This window comes from Taudactylus pleione, unplaced genomic scaffold, assembly GCF_031769625.1.
Source record: "Taudactylus pleione unplaced genomic scaffold, aTauple2 ptg000341l, whole genome shotgun sequence".
Taxonomy (NCBI): domain Eukaryota; kingdom Metazoa; phylum Chordata; class Amphibia; order Anura; family Myobatrachidae; genus Taudactylus; species Taudactylus pleione.
Window position 1 is genome coordinate 2,596,320 of NW_028284742.1, and position 15,914 is coordinate 2,612,233.

Genomic DNA, 15,914 nt, shown 5'->3' on the forward strand with positions numbered 1-15,914 from the left:
CTGACATGTGGGGCTTGTACTGATTAAGGAACAAAAAAAGGAGTAATTTTGCTCCTGGTCAATACAAATGTAAATGCCTCTTGCATATAGTGAACAAATGTGTGCATCTGCGTGTGTAGCATGTGTGCCTGGTTTACTACAAGTCACCCCCATTAGTGATTACTTCATCTTGTTCTATACTAGGTGCAAAATATACTTCTACTAGCAGGCATATATTTGCTTATGCCTAGGCCTACATGGGCAACATTTGCATGAACCCGTCCTTCATGAACTTTGCCTACATGAGAACACCGCATCATACCCTTGTTCCACCTCTCTGATTGTATATGTACAGTAGATACCTGTAAATGTAGATGCAATGAAAATGCATATGACGCTTCATTGCCCATACTTGCATACGCCCATGTTTGACTCATGCACAGGGCCAGTTCTAGACCAAGTGGGGCCAAAGGTGAAATGCTGTTAACAGCCAATATTTTGGCAGCGTGATATCAACAGGGCAATGCCGACACTGTAATGTTATTTAAATAATTGTAATGGTGTCATGGGGCACCTGGGGGGAGGGGTGGGTACTAATTACGGCGGGGCCTGGCCCAGGTCGGCTACTAAGGGGAACATTGGCCCCTGTGGGGAGGGTTGCTGTGGGCAGCCCACAGCAGCCGGCACCTATGGGAAGAGACTTCTTCCTGAGTGCACACGCCCCCGTCCTCAAGTCCTCTCCACTGTCCTCTGGGTGCATCCTCTACTGTGCGGCTGCCGACACCCCCTGTGCAGCCGCCAGCTCCGCCCTCTACAATGCCTCTTTTCTGTACCGGGGCGCGTGGCTGCTCTCTACGGCATTGATGGTGTCGGCATGATAACTTTAAACATGATGTGTTACGATCATGTTTACAATTATCATGACGACACCATTACAATGCTTTATATAACATTACAACAGTGTCAGCATTATCCCATCGATATCATTCTGTCGACATACTGACTGTTGACAGCATGTACATCGATTAACTAATTACTTCCCCTATTGGTGAAGGTTAATATTTTATTATACCAGTATTTTCAAACAATTCCCATGAAACTGCTAGTAAGAAGCTGGACATTCCTCAGTGTACCCATACTTATCTGTTACCTGACATACAATGTTGGCTAAGCATGTCCAGGAGTATATCCTGGCTATGCTTCTCCTGCATGTTCGCTGAAGCATGCAGTCTGTAGGCTGGATGGAGATATTTGCTGCAGAGTTACCGCATTATTTTCTATGTAATGACTATAATTAGATGCAATAGCTTGCTTACTATGTAGAAATGTTAAGCATACTGTAAGCACTCAAACTACTAATGAAAATGAATTACAAGTCACACAGTCATCTAGACTATGATCAGTGATCTTCAGTTCAAGGTACATTACTGTTTATGATAGGAGTTGTAATACAGCATGTAATATTTATACTTCTATAATCCATTGTCCAGTGCTACAGTCATAACAAATTATATAGGTCAGTGCTTCTCAACTCCAGTCCTCAAATACCCCAACTGATCAAGTGTTCAGGATTTCTATCTGTAAAAACTAGTGGGCTAATTACTGACCCAGTAAAATAGATTAATTTACCAGTGCACGATTTTAAGAAAATCCAGAAAACCTGACCTTTGGGTGATACTTGAGATCTGGACTTGAGAACCTCTGATATAGTGCAATGTGTAATGCAGGGAATTTAATTTCACATTAAATACTGCTAAGTCCTATCTTTTTTTAAAAGAAATAATTTAAAAACCACAAATCTAGAAACCTATATATTCTTGTTTGAGCTGTCATCAGGATGATGTAGCGAACCAGCAGCCTCTATTAGATATAGAGCTGTTATTCTTCCCTCATCTGTAGTTTTAGGCACATCTTAAACAACAGATAGAGCCGCAGGGGCATATTAAGAGAGGAGGGGGCCCGAATGCATTCCCCGTCTGGTGCCCCCTACTCTCTCCCCAGCGGCTGGGAGCAGCGCACTGACCCAAGCAGTAGAATCTGGGCACTAGTCTGTGCCCAGAGTCTACTGCGCATGCACAGGTCACCAGGAAAATGGTGTGGCCGCCATTTTCCCGACGACTTCCCCGCTTTGCATGCGCAAAACGCCAGGAAAACGGCCGCGGCAGCCATTATCCAGCCGTTTAGTGCAGCACTGCTACAGCTGACATGGAACTTCGGAAAGGTAAGTATTAAAAAAATATGGGTGCAGGGAGTGCGGTGTGGGCGACCCTGGACCCAGGGGCCCGTGTGCACTGTACACCCTGCACCCATTTTAGATACACCCCTGGATAGAGGATATCGATGAACTGATGTCACTCAAATTAAGTTCTCATTTATACAACATGATTGAATTGGGTTAGTAAAATATGACACCAGCAACATATTTAAGTTAAACTTTAATTTTACTTCCATCTATAGTGTTGTGTTTATAATATTTCACAACTAGAGAATCTGGGCCTGATTCAGAGATGTACGCTGATGCCATCGCAGCTGAAATTTCGCATGGACCGCAGCTGCAAAAATATACAAATGCTTCCAAAGCTTCCCCGAGCATAGGGACGCCCACTGCTGTCATCTCCTATTGGTCCGACGTCACGCACCAACGTAAACATTGGTAACATTGACACAGATCAGGCAGCCATGCAGCACATGCGCAACTCTGACCTGTCTCAAACACAGCGTCTCTCCTGACACGCAGAGAGCTCTCATGCTGCGAAGGAGATCACGGTGGCTAATTTATGCACGCCCCTGAAACGGCGTTTAAATAATCAGACACGCCTGCGTTTGCCTAGCCACACCCCGTTACCTCCCCCAAACGCTGACTACCTGTCACTCACTTTGAGATTTAATCCTCTGTGTGAGCGTAGTCGCAAAACAATCGCTGTGCGTGCGCAGTGCAGCTTACACGCATGGCAAAGGGCAACAATCGCTTGATCTGCGTAAATATCTGCATTGCGTACAGATCGTACTTAGGTGCTTGTTATGGTATCTTAATAATCAGACTCAAGTCCAAGGCAGAGCTTCTGAGTCAGAACAAGCTTATTGAGACCTTCAATGATGGTGACAGCTTTTATTAATGAGAAATGAAACTCCAAATATGTATGTATTGCAGTGATATTGGCTGCTCTCAGTAATCATTTTCTGGCAATTATAGTGTTAACAGTAGAATTGTTTCATAAAAATCCATTGTTGTGGGTTTCTCATTGGATTACATTTTGAATTATGTTATGGCCAGAGTGCACAGACAAGAGCAGTACTAATACAGTACATTTTATACACATAAGCTGCATAGATGCCTCATACCTGCTATGATTGCTTAACCTCCCTCCGTCATGTTATGCTTTTATTTAGTGAGCTTTAATATATAAAATGTCGATATGCGTGCTGCAGCCAATTATCTGAGCTTGATCGATTCTAGTGGCCCAAACGGTGGGTCCATGGTTTGCCTTTTGCTGCATAAAACAAGAGGTTATTATTGTGAATCCACAAACTCAGGTCAGCAACCAGCAGTCAGGAAAGAGTCTCAGAGAGATCCGGCTGAAAATGACCCACCCGCTGTCTGCAAGGAACAACCCGAAACTGAAGGGAAGGGATCCCGGCAGTTAAAAGGCACTGATCTTCTGCAGCAGCAGTTCAAGGCGCTTATCATGAAACGCTTCCAGCATGCAACACGTAGTCACAAAGATTTCCTCGCTCAGGTAATGTCATGGCTTAGAGATAACAATACCACAGTCTCTCTAGTTCAGTGGTTTCCAAACTCGGTCCTCAGGACCCCATATAGGTCACGTTTTCCAGGTCACCCAGCAGGTGCACGGGTGGAGCTAATTATCTCACTAGTGATTCTATGAGGAAACCTGGAAAACATGCACTGCTTGGGGTCCTGAGGACCGAGTCTGAGAACCTGTGCTCAATAAAGGTGATTCTATCCACTGTCCACATTGATGTTTGTTTCTGCAATGGAGGGAGTACTATAGCCAGGAGCATTGGAAACAAATGTTGTCATGCTTATACTCGGGGAAACTCCTGCACACTAAACAAAACCACCTGTCTGTGGGGACATTGATTGACAATTCTTGCTTTATATGTGTCAGTAAATAATACAATGAAACTTGACTAAACAGCATTTTAAGGACTTTATAACGAGTTACCAACTGGCCATCTTTGTGTATTAATTGTAATGTCTCAGATGCCTTTGCACAGTACACAGCTAGCTCGTATATCTTCTTACTACCTTTACCTTTCTGCAGATTGTGCTTCCTGCAAGCTTCGTTCTGCTGGCCCTAGTCTTTACTCTCATTGTCCCTCCATTTGGAGAATACCCCAGCCTAACACTTCATCCATGGATCTACGGACAACAGTTTATGTTCTTCAGGTTAGAGTAACACATACTAGTCATTATTTGTTTCATATCACAATACTGTACTAGCGGCACGCAACAGGTGGCCACAGGTACAGACGTGGTCCTCAATGCTCACAAGCGGGTCTCCGGATTGGGGTAGTCTGTTGTCTTTGGGCTTCTTCCAAGTGAGTCTGGTATCACAGTATTGGTGCAGTGTACTCACACAAGGTCTAATTTAGAATTTGGCTTGTGTCAGTTTATGTGGCAAGAATATACATATTTCCACACTGAGCATGTGCACCAAAATGTCTCCATATCTTCACATGTGCGTATGTAAGACTTAACGGGCCTATCCATTACCCAACTTTGTGAACAATCCAGGAGGCTTTGGTCGCATTGTTCACAAAGTCGGGTACTGGATAGCTGGTAAGGATGCGTGTGCATGCTGGGCCTTTGCCGTCCCCGACTATCCACTGAACATGCCCGTCAACCTGACGACGCTCGTAGGAGGTCGGGCTCCTGCACTGAATGACGTTCAGTGAACGCCGTTCAGGGCGGGCACCGCACCTCGGTCACCTGAAGGTCTGAACGCTAGACGTTCAGACATTCAGGCCGCCTAATGGATAGGCCCCTTTACAGCTCCTTGCAACTGGAAAGGCGTTTCAGGTGGGAAAACATTAGTTGAGTACAATAAGGGAATGTTACCAATGTGTAGCATGACCCCGAAAATGCAACATAATTAAATGTTGAAGCATCCCCAGATACAACTCCTGTTTGCATTACTTATTTGTCACTTCCAGTTGGACTAATGCTGGACAGAAGACTCCTTTTCATTTTAAAGCAGTAAACAATGTATTGTGGGGGCCTCAATTAATTTATTTACACTTTATATGGAATCACATTGATTAATAATAATAATAAAAATAATAAATAATAATAATGTCAAGATGCTACTATCACTTTTCTCTATGACATTTCAATACATTATTACATTATGTATAGATAGGGAAATGTGACTTGCACTTTTACTACTAACACTCAGTGTCCCTGCGTTATATATACACAGACGTATGTTACTGCTTAGTCTGTGTGACCACATTATATTGCACTGTTATGGCATATTATTCCGCTGCCCTAATTTCATAAGATCTGAGGCAAAACTATAATACTAAGGCCCCTGAAACAAGGATTTGCGTATCAGTTGCTAGGTAGGCGTTTGGTGCTCCACTGGTGTCAATTATCAGCAAAACTAAAATGCTAGGGGTCCTGGGAATACCATTTTGCCAAACATTGCTCTATTCAGTGTTGTCACAATTCATGCTGTACAAGTGTGATTGGCCTTCAGGAGTGGTTTGCCATATTTTATCATTTCTAACCACGTCTAAATGGGATGCAGTTTATATGCCGGTGGACTGGATTCCGGCAGTCGAAATATTGACTCCGAAATCCGGCCGGCATAATGTTGACACCAATATCCCGAAGGACATCATGATACCGGCATCGGCATCCCGACAGCCAGAATCCCGAACATGCGGATGGCGGTAAGTTTGCACGGTTAGCCGGGAAAGGGGGGGTTAGGATTAGACACCCCCGGGGGAGATTAGAGTTAAAATGGCCACACACTAGACCAACTTACATCCAACCATCCAACTAGTTGATTGGTTGGAATGAAAATCTGGTAACGGATGGGAGTAACTGATGATCAGCAATTTGCTCCTAAATGCCAGAAAACAGATGAAAATGGCGTCAGACAAGTTTGTTAAATGTTTGATCTAAACAATTTGTTCAAACAACAGTTTTTGACCATTTTCCGGCATTTGGGAGCAAATTGCTGATTGTCATTTGCTTTCATACATTACCAGATTTTCATTCCAACCAATCAACTAGTTGGCTGGTTGGACAGATAATCTTTAGATGTGTGGCCAGCTTTAGGCTACAGTAAAGGGGGGTTATGGTTAGGCACCACTGGGGGGAGGTTAATGGTTAGGCACCCCCCGGGAGGGTTAGGTTCAGGGTGCGGGAAGGGAGGGTTAGGGTTAGGCACCACCGGGGGTAAGTTAGGGTTATGCACCCCCCGGGAGGTTAGGGTTAGGCACCACTAAGGGAGGGTGAGGGGGGGAGAGGCACCACTAAGGGAGGGTACTTACCTGCGCCTGTCAGGATTCTGGACCGTTCAGGCTTCCAAAGTCGGTATTTGAACCACCGGCATCTTATACCTATTATACCTATCTGGAATCCAGATTTTGGATGGTGCAAAAAAAAAAGGTTAATTTGGCTTACTAGATGCTACGCTGCAAAAGTTTTAATACATACAGGACACACTGTCACTATTTTGTGCTTCTCTAAGTGCTTAAAGAGGTGTCATATCAGGTGTAAAATAAAACTTTGCAATATGTCTCAATAGGAAGCAAATCTATTTGAACATATTTTATTACACAAACAGACTAATAGGGGTATTCAATATGGAGCGAAAACTCTGTTTTTGCGATGTTTTCGCACCAATGACATCATTTTCGAAGGTTTCGGTTTTACGCTGTATTCAATTTCAAAGACTTTTCGCAGGTTCAAAAAGTCTTTGAAAAAATCGGGGATAACTTTTCACCACTGAATAGGTGGCAAAAAAAAAGCAGAATTGGGGTTTAGGGGTGCAGGCTTAAAAATAGCCTGCACCCTTCAGAATGACCCCTTGAAACGATCTGTGTCAAAAAAAAAAAAATCGGGACACCCCAAAAAAAGCACTTTGAATTTGGGGGCCAAAAAAAAAAATGTTGGGGGACAAAGTTAAAAAATAGCGAACTTGACTCTGGGGGGTCCCCAAGTATGCCCCAGGTGTTTTTTTATTGCAGCAGGTGGGTTTTTCACAATTTTTTCAAGTCACTTTAGCAACTTTAAAATATGCTGACCCCCATTTTCAAGTACCCCAAATTTGCTGGGCATAGTTATTTTTCCCCAAAAAAAATTCTAAATGCTCTTCTGCATCATTTTCTTCAAAGTCACATTTATGCTCTTGTCGCGGCTATTAGAAACCCCGACTTCCTTCAGTAATTAAAAATGGGGGTACCCATAGTGATCCCCCATGTCTGGACATCTTTAGGGGGGTCCCAGGCATATTTCCACAAAAATCCCCTTTTGTATTGCTTAATGGGGTCAAGGGTTATTTTTTTAAAAACAGGGATAATTTTTCAAATCACTACAGCAAGTGAAAAAACGTGCAGAATTGGGGTTTGGGGGTGTAGGCTTATAAAAAATAGCCTGTACTTTTGGGAATGTCCCCTTAAAAGGAAATGTTAAATAAAAATTGTTTTAAAAAAAAAAATCTGAAAATAAAAAAAAGGAAAAAAAAATGCCAAACTAACGAAATTAATTCTGGTGGGGTCCCCAAGTATGTGGCAGGTGTTTTTTTCTTTGCGCAAAGTAGCGGCAAGTGCATTTTTGCAGAATTTTTTAAAAATAACTTTAGGGACTTAAAAATATGCTAGTACCCATTTTCATGTACCCCAAATTTGATGGGACCACTTTTAAAAACGAAAAAAAAAAGCTAAATGCTCTTCTGCATCACTTCTTCAAAGTCGGGAAAAAAACACCTGTTGCGGCTATTTGAAAACCCCGAAAAACGGGGGTACCCATAGTGATCCCCCAGGTCTGGACATCTTTATGGGGGTCCTACAATTATTTCCAAAAAATTCCCATTTGTTTTCGCCGATCCAAGTATCGCCGGGTCCCGTTTTCGACGATTTCATATTGAATACGGGGATAAGCGGGAGCGCATGCGATACTTTTTCGCCGGCAAAAGATCCGATGTGCGGCAAAATCTTCGACGGCGAGGTTAACGTTTCATATTGAATACCCCTCTAAAACCCAGTTTTTTATATATTTAACCTATGCTTGGCGACACACGGCCAATCCAGTCTATCATTAATGTCCAACTTGACCATAGCCAAAGGTGGTCAAATTGTGCAAGCTCAGCAGTTTGATGCCTGCGACAGCAGACAGATTACTTTCAGCTTCACTGGTGCTTGGTAGTATATTAAGGTTGAAAAATGAGCTAACACTTTAGCAGCAGCCATCTTCTGATGGTATTTACCAAGACAGACTACTGTATATCAATCCTGATTGTGCTGCCTCAAAGGATGTGTTATCTGTCCAATTCCCTGATATTGCGACCAAGGCCCTCATTCAGAGCCGGACGCTCTGAGCAGAGCGCTCGCTCTGAATGAGGGCCGTCCTCCATAAAAATGGAGTGTCCTCCTGGACGCTCGTATAGCTGTGGGTCACCACCCACAGCACATACGAGCGTGCAGGATGATGGTCGCGATGGTCTTGACCATCGCGACCATCGCCAGTGCGACCAGAAGCCTGTGGTCTGGGTTTTCGACCACAAGCCCTGGAGTGATTTTGGCTCTATCAGAGCCAAAATCACTCCCACTGACATCACTAGTGATGTCAGTGGGGCCGGCTTCTGACGGTAGGCGTTCCCTTGGGAACGCCTCTGTCTGGCAGGCACGCCCCCGGCACGCCCACCAAAGGGGGCGTGCTGTCAATCAACATCGACAGCACGCCACCTTTGATCAGACACAACGAGCGAAGGAAAGTCCTTCGCTCGTCGCGTCTGGCGCATGCGCACGACGGAGCTCCCTCCGTCGTGCGCATGCGCAGTGCACACCATCGACCCACTTGCGAGCGGACAGCCGCTTGCGAGTGGGTCTGAATGAGGCCCCAAGAGTGCAGCTTGTGTGATAAACAAGTCACATGCTATGTAGAGCTACAAAACACCAGCATTTGCAGCATTTAATCTCAGTGTTTCCCTCCCATGTAGATTAAGTTTCTGTGTTACTAGGGTAACCGCTTTATACAATTAGTATAGACAGTCATGGAGAGCAAAATGCAGAGAGTAAAGCTGCATACACACACAACGATTTTTTTAATGAACGATTTGAGTTTCCCTTGAAAAAATTTACTAAAATCGTTTACTAAAGTTGTTCATTTACTAAATGTCATGAACGATTTTTATGAACTACAAACGATTTTTGCATATTCCCTTAATGAAAATCGTTGAGTTGACAAGTCTGACTGAACGACAAACTACAAACGACAAACTACAAACGTGAACGCGCATGAACAATAATCGTTCATCGTTTGACTCAGAAAGTGAACGATTTTTGCCATCAATTATCGTTAAACGATATCGTTTAACGATAATCATTAAAAAAATTGTTGTGTGTGTATGCAGCTATAAAATTAGCTGTTATATGTTGGAGTCCTGTGTGAGTTTCAGGGGTGGCCACCAAAAATTAAATTTAAGAAAATTGCATATCTCAACAAAACCCTATAGCATCATCCATGCTGACATCATTAAAGGACTAAACAAGAAAAGCTAGGAAGATGATCAACCCTCTACTGTCAGCAATTAACGTTCTGGTGTTAATACAGTTCATGGGTCTTAGGGTGGGTACACACCTAAACGACCGGCAATCGTGCCGATGTTCAGGGCGATTTGCCTTCACCCTGGACATTGCATGATTGCCGGTACACACTGCACAATTTAATGAACGACGGAACGATCACTTGTTCCATCCTTCATTAATATGTATGGCGCCGCTGTACGGCCAATCACACAATATCTCATGCGACCGCGGGAGCGCGCAAATCCGGCATACACACTACACGATATGCCCTATTTGTCGTTCCGATTGGCCTCCCCTCTGGGAGGGGGGCTGCCAGGTCGGTGCAGCAGGGGGTGGCTGAAGTTGGCAGTGTGGGGACGTGCTGGTGCGAACGTGTCATCGTGGCCTGCCCCCAGTTTATAATGCCAATATTACTGGCATTATAACGCAGGGGGTGGGGCTATGATTACATTATTCATCGTGAATTACATCATTGCACCCCTGAACCGCTTACTTTCACCTGCGGACGCAGGTGGGGCACTGGGGGCCGGTGGCCATACTGAGAGACTTACCTAGTCTTGCGGGGAGCCTGGAGCAGCACACGATTTTTGGGAGGCTCCCGGCAGTCCTGGGAGAGTAGGCAAGTATGGGTCACTCTTATTGTGCCCACACATAAGCTGGTGTGACTGTTTAACGCCAAGTACCAGCTGGTTTTATATATTCAGTGTAACTGCACACACTCAGGGGTCTATGTACTAATAATTGCGGTACTACCGCGATTATTAGCAGTCCAACTCACCGGGGATATTTTAATTTTGAATAAAATCTACTACCGGGAAATCGCAGGGACAACGGTTGCGGTAACCGATGTCCCTGCGAGTTAAATTCCCGGCATTTAGGAGAAGTCTTTAACAGAAGTGAAACACTTCCACGGGGGAAGCTGACACTGCGCATGCTCACAGTGTCAGCTTCCGGGACTGGCCGGGGAGAGAGCGAAAGATCTCTCTCCTTCCCCTGGAGCCCCCATAGACAAACAGTAGTTTACACTATCTGAAGATGGTTTGGTGCTAGTACATAGTGGTCAGATTGTATTCCCCATTGATAATAATGGGGACTGTGACCTGCAGTGCTAATTAGCACTTTTCTGGAGATTTATGTGAAATCTCATGCATTGTGCTATTAGTACATAGAATCGATATATAAAATGCAGTATAATTTTATGTAAAAATCAGCTTGATACATAGGCCCCTAAATGTGGTCAAATTGGAATATCTGCACATTTTAATGTTCAGGCCAGAAACTGTAGCTGGATACTGTAAGAATAAATAGTGCTGTTGACCACATACAGCTCAAATCCCTCTCTAACTGCAAATTCCTCTGGTCTTGATAGCCAACTGAATAATCCAGATCAGTGGTAATTTCAGGCTCCACATGATGCAAATTTATACCTCCCAACATGACCCATTCTAGGAGGGACAAAATGCTCTGTTACTGGACTTCCCTCTTAATTTATGATTGCCATCACCTGTGTTGAACTAGTTAATTGATTAGAAAGGTGTTTCAACACAGGTGATAGCAATCATAAATTACCAGGGAAGTCCAGGAACAGATCATTTTGTCCCTCCTGGAATGGGTCATGTTGGGACATATGCAAATTGCATGTTATTGTGTATCTATGCAAGCCAACATATGGTTTCCAAACTCAGTCCTTAAGGCACTTTAGCAGTCCAGGTTTTAAGGATATCCATCCTTAAGCACAGGTGACTTAATTAGTACATCAGTCAATTTGATTATACCAGAGGTTCCCAAATTCCGCCATTACAGACCAGGTTTTAACTAAGGTTAAGGTTTTGAGCACATATGACTTAATTAGTACCTCAGTCAATTTGATTTAACCATCTGGAGTTCGGGAACCTCCGCATTATACTATCTGCGCACTATAATAGATAGCCTTGGGGCCTATCCATTACGCGACCTAAAAAACTGAACGTCTAGCGTTCAGTCCTTCATGTCGCCGGGTGCCCGCACTGAATGGCGTTCACTGAACGTCATTCAGTGCAGGAGACCGACCTCCCTATCTGCTAACATGTGGAACCTGACGAGTGTCGTCAGGTTGACCAGCATGCTCGGCAGATAGTCGGGTTCGGCAAGGACCCAGTGTGCACGCGCATCGCTGGTCCTTGCCGGCTATCCATTACCTGACTCTGTGAACAATGCGACCAGAACCTCCCTTTAGGGTGCCTTGAGAACCGAGTTTGGGAAACCCTGATATTCATTGATGTACAATACAAGGTAAACACCTAGGGCTCCACCTGGTGGTTAAAAAAGCTACTTACATTAATTCCTAACAACTAATAAACACCACATACTTACCTGTCAGCCAAAGGTGAATATAATAATGATAAAGGAAAATTACTTCACAATATAATATATGAAAAAAATAATGACATATCTGGCAGAATGCAGAAACAGATTAATGGCTTAAATACAATAACATAAAATAAAATGCATCTATTGCAAAAAAAGTAAACATGAGGAAATCAAGCTGATTAGAAGGAAAGTCCCACATATATCTCACAAATAGATTCTCATGATAAAAGACAAAATAGTACTACAGACCATATACATAGATGTAGGTGGTCATTGATGGTGTAGATCCCAGGGATGCAAGTGACAATTTGACACAGCTGAAAGCCTGCCAAGTACTGTGTGTGCTGGTATTGTTTGCTGTGATGTTATTCCAGACTAATGAAAAGCTTGGTTTCATTAAAGGAATTTAAAATCAGGTCAATACCCTTTTGTGCCAAGTACATTTATACAAATAATAATGTATTAACTGTTCTAGAGAATTTATCAGAATATGTATAATGTTGTTTGTGAAATGAAATGACTGCCATTTTGTTCTGCCTTCTTTGGTTTAGTAACGAGCAACCTGGCAGTGAGCAGGTTGTGCCCATGTCAGATGCGTTCCTGAACAGTCCGGGCTTTGGAACCCGCTGCATGAAAGACCAACCCTTGTCGTAAGTGATAATGGTATATTCTCATGGTTTCTATAATCAGGGATGTGCATAACAGTTGCTAAGCAGAAGTTTGATCCTCTACCAATGTCAAAGAGGAAGAATTAATAGTAAAAAATATCAGTAGAATTATTTTCATTGTGGTCAGGGCTACCTACGCCATTGTTACTGTTAGCTGGGGTTACAGATAGGGTGGGCGGGAAGAGCATGGTGGAACACACTCTAGTCAATAACCAGTCAATTACTATTTCAGGGTGAGTTTTGTTTTTTTGTAGAGAAGTTAAAAAATACATTTACAAAAGAATAATACTGATATATTTACATTGTGTTTATGTTTTTTTTTCTAGTAAAAAATTAACTTGTACAAACACATCAAATGAGTGGATCATCCCTTCTGTGTCACCAAGTGTGACCAACATACTGCTATCTCCTGAGTGGACTCCTGATAATCCCTCCCCTTCGTGTATATGTAGTACGAAGAGTAAACTAATTATGCTCCCAGAATGCCCTGACGGTGCTGGGGGGCGCCCACCGCCACAGGTAATGTGCTGGGCTTTCTCAGGTGACATGAAATAGATTCTCCTTCACAAATACAGACAACCATATTTAATGTACTTACATGCATAGGGCATACATGTCTGTAAATGTCTTATTGCAGACATTGGGAGCTTATGTGAATATGAATGCATTTGTGCCACAAAGGCACATGGGAAAAGATGCACATGAGTAAAATCTTATTTATATGCATGCACGTGTCTGACATGGATCAGGGTGTGTCCATCTGTAAAACAGCAGCATTTGCACCAGGTGTAGGTCAGGCATACAAGTGAGTATAATTAGGTTCAGGATCTGCATTTGTGGCCAGCATGGCAGCTCCTAATTGTGCTGCCACTTCTGTAGCTTGTAATTGCATGGGCTGCTTGCTGGTCATCTGTTCTCATTTACATAGCTGCCAGTTGTCCTTACAGCACTTGAATTGCTGTGAGTCCATAATGAGGCTATGGGATACTGTGATTGGGCAGTTTAGCTACCTTAGTTAATTTCACTAAGAACCGCAATGGCAGGAGCTGAGAACTGATATGGTAGAGTGAAAGAAGCAACCCAGACAATAAGGATTCAGTGGTGCAAAAGTGTTTTAATATAGATGCTGAAAGTACAGGTATCTTAGTGCGGAGCACACAGTGGGCACAGTCTAATCAGTTCCAGTCCTGGTACATGTGTAGACAAATAGTGACAGTAGCAAAAGGGTCAGACACATAGCATAGTCAGGGACAGTCCCAGGGGTGTGATGCACTAGTGGGCTATACAGTCAAAAGGGGTAAAGCAGAGGTCAGGTGCACCATGAGGATCAGGAGTAACCAAGGGGTTAGGAAGGAGCGTGGTCAGTAGACATAGCAGAGGTCTGGTTCACAAGGCAGGTAAACATTATAGGGACAGCCTGAGAGAGTAAACAGAAACACTAGACAAGAATCTGCACACAGGAAGACCAAAGCTGCATACACACCAAAAGATTTTCTGTCCAACCATCCAACTAGTTGATTGGTTGGAATGAAAATCTGGTAATGTATGAAAGCAAATGACAATCGGCAATTTGCTCCTAAATGCCGGAAAATGGACAAAAACTGTTGTTTGAACAAATTGTTTAGCTCAAACATTTAACAAACTTGTCTAACGACCATTTTCATTTGTTTTCTGACATTTAGGAGCAAGTTGCTGATCATCAGTTACTCCCATACCTTACCAGATTTTCATTCCAACCAATCAACTAGTTGGATGGTTGAACAGAAAATCTTTACGTGTGTATGAACCTTTAGGAGCAAGGATCAGGAGCTAGTTGGTCACACTAGACAATCACCTAGTAATGGTGCATACACACGTAAAGATTTTCTGTCCAACCATCCAACTAGTTGATTGGTTGGAATGAAAATCTGGTAACGTATGGGAGTAACTGATGATCAGCAATTTGCTCCTAAATGCCAGAAAACAGATGAAAATGGTTGTTCAGACAAGTTTGTTAAATGTTTGATCTAAACAATTTGTTCCAACAGTTTTTGTCCATTTTCCAGCGTTTGGGAGCAAATTGCTGATTGTCATTTGCTTTCATACCTTACCAGATTTTCATTCCAACCAATCAACTAGTTGGATGGTTAGACAGAAAATCTTTACGTGTGTATGCAGCTTAGGATTTACTAGGTCTGGTCGTCTCTTAAAGTCAATTAGGATGGGGCCCGAAATTAAAAGGCCTTGCTGAACATGCCACAAATGCACGCATCACATACTGGGGATCCGGAAATCCTCCTATTAAGACTTCCCCAGCCTACTGCCGTGACTAATCCAGAAAGGCATTGAGCGTCATGTAGCAACGACCAGTGCGTCTGACAATATAAATAGATGGCAACAAACGTGACAGATAGATAATAGGGAGCTGGTTATTTTGTAGTGAAAATCAATTGGTCAAAAAGAAAGGAGTCATTTTATACACATATAACACAGATAAATGCTACTACTATTATTAATATTAGCTGGATTATTAATTTCATTAGCACCTTAAAGGATATTTATGCTGTTATACCCCCAAGAGTCACTGACTTCAATTAATAAATCATATTAGGAAATGGCCTGAAAATGTCATGCAGTTTAGTTAATTAGAAGGGATGAATATTTATTGCTATGTATTATTTTCTCAGAGGATCCAACCAAGCTCTGAGCTTCTCCAGGACCTCACAGGACGAAATATTTCAGATTATCTCCTTAAAACCTACCCCAGTCTGATAAGAAGCAGGTGCAGTGAACATTCTTTCCAAATGATAAATGTTTCTCTTTATTGTAGTAAATTATCCAGTTACCTGTCTGATAAATGTATGCCAAATGTTTGGCAAATACTTTGCGTATAATAAGTTAATCATTTACACAACAATGAATGTTGTCACAGAAAGTTATCTGGAATGGACAAATGCTTACTGGCCAGTTATTACCTCAGGGAGTTTATCAAATGTTTGTACACACACTAATATATTCCTGCTTAATTGTGACCTTGGATTGATTTGGGCTGATTATGTCCTTTTCCATTCAGTTAATTGGCAGTAGTTATTTCAGGAAGTGTTCTGATTGAAAGTAGAAATAGAATTTAATTTGCATTCATATAACCAATGCTTG

General features: G+C 42.8%; 1 protein-coding gene across 1 annotated transcript in view; it reads left to right on the forward strand.

Moving 5' to 3' along the window:
• ABCA4 (ATP binding cassette subfamily A member 4) overlaps window positions 1–15,914 on the forward strand; it is a 363,439-nt gene that overhangs the window by 269,350 nt on the left and 78,175 nt on the right. The window contains exons 30-34 of the mRNA XM_088443970.1: window positions 3,514–3,716; window positions 4,266–4,390; window positions 12,663–12,761; window positions 13,106–13,298; window positions 15,446–15,540. Coding sequence (XP_088300096.1) covers window positions 3,514–3,716; window positions 4,266–4,390; window positions 12,663–12,761; window positions 13,106–13,298; window positions 15,446–15,540 — 715 coding nt within the window. The remainder of the gene's footprint in view (window positions 1–3,513; window positions 3,717–4,265; window positions 4,391–12,662; window positions 12,762–13,105; window positions 13,299–15,445; window positions 15,541–15,914) is intronic.